This window comes from Aplidium turbinatum, chromosome 2 (assembly GCF_918807975.1).
Source record: "Aplidium turbinatum chromosome 2, kaAplTurb1.1, whole genome shotgun sequence".
NCBI lineage: Eukaryota > Metazoa > Chordata > Ascidiacea > Aplousobranchia > Polyclinidae > Aplidium > Aplidium turbinatum.
Window position 1 is genome coordinate 30,348,503 of NC_137473.1, and position 1,215 is coordinate 30,349,717.

The 1,215-nt window shown below is 52.0% G+C and overlaps 1 protein-coding gene across 1 annotated transcript; it reads left to right on the forward strand.

Moving 5' to 3' along the window:
* Nucleotides 1–318: 318 nt before the first annotated feature.
* LOC145788494 (uncharacterized) lies at nt 319–849 on the forward strand. Its single transcript, XM_082600256.1, has one exon. The coding sequence runs from the start codon at nt 319–321 to the stop codon at nt 847–849; it is 531 nt and encodes a 176-aa protein (XP_082456382.1).
* Nucleotides 850–1,215: the final 366 nt, after the last annotated feature.

The following is a 1,215-nucleotide window of genomic DNA, read 5'->3' on the forward strand; positions in this document are numbered from 1 at the left end:
AAGGTCTGTGCCGACGCATTCATACTACATTGGGTCTCCAGGTTCGGAGCCCCTTGCGCAATATCATCGGATCGTGGTAGGCAATTCACCTCTGTCCTTTGGCACGAGATGGCCACATTCTTGGGAAGTAAAATTGTGCACACCACGGCATACCACCCTGCGTCCAACGGTATCAATGAACGCTTCAACCGGAGTCTAAAAGTCTCTTTAAAAACTCAGCACAACCCCGCTGCCTGGTGTAGTAATCTGGGTCTCGTTATGTTAGGACTGCGTTCTGCGCTGAAGGAAGACCTATCCTGATCCGCCGTGCAAATGACTATGGGCACTTCACTAAGGCTTCCCGGCGAATTCTTCGATGCTCGTGACGGGGAGGACGTTCAACACTCACTGTATGCTCAGAACCTGTCATACTTCATGCAAACGCTTCGCTACACTCGCCCTAGGCATCCCAACAAGCGAGCCACCTTTCTAGACGACGCCCTGCTATCATGTACGCATGCGTTCGTCCGAACGGACAGAGTGTTGAGCAGCCTGCAACGGTCATATCAAGGACCGTATCTCATCCTCAACCGCAATGATAAGTATTTCACCCTGAGCATCAAGGGCAGGGCTGATACAGTATCGATCGACAGACTTAAAGCCGCGGTGCTTCACCCCATAGTAGGAATAGAAAACTCGGAGGCGCTCTCGCCTCAGACTGGACCTAGCCCCACTGTAGAACATGAATATGCGCAATGCTCCGGGACTCCGCTTGTGGACGTTGGCGAGCGCCATTGCAGTTCCGTCGTCTCCCGTGCCGGTAGGAACATCGTTGCACCCGCATACTTGAAAGACTATGATTTATCTTAACCATTTCTTCGTCCTGGGCACGACGTAAAACTGCATCCATTCATCCCATCTATCTTTCAGTTCCCATGTTTGCAGGTTGTCGTGAGGCTAGGTACTTCAAGCCTCGTCACTTCCCCTGGTTGTCTGCTGACACTACAGTCCTGGTCTGGTTTCATTTAAACGTTTGTCCATTTTCTCACCTTCCCCGTTTGGTTAGAATACCCATCCTGCTGTCATGACGCTTTGCTCTCGCGTCGCGGTGTGTGGCAGTTTGTGCGACTGCTTCGCACGGCCGTTGTCCGGACTGTCCCTCCGTGTCGTAGAGAGAGTGCGCTCTGTGCCCTCTGACGTGCTTCATCAATTTTCACAACTTAGTCGTCGTGTACT

Bases quoted from the DNA above. Each gene is read 5' to 3' on its own strand.
- LOC145788494 (XM_082600256.1), top strand. From the start codon at position 319: ATGGGCACTTCACTAAGGCTTCCCGGCGAATTCTTCGATGCTCGTGAC.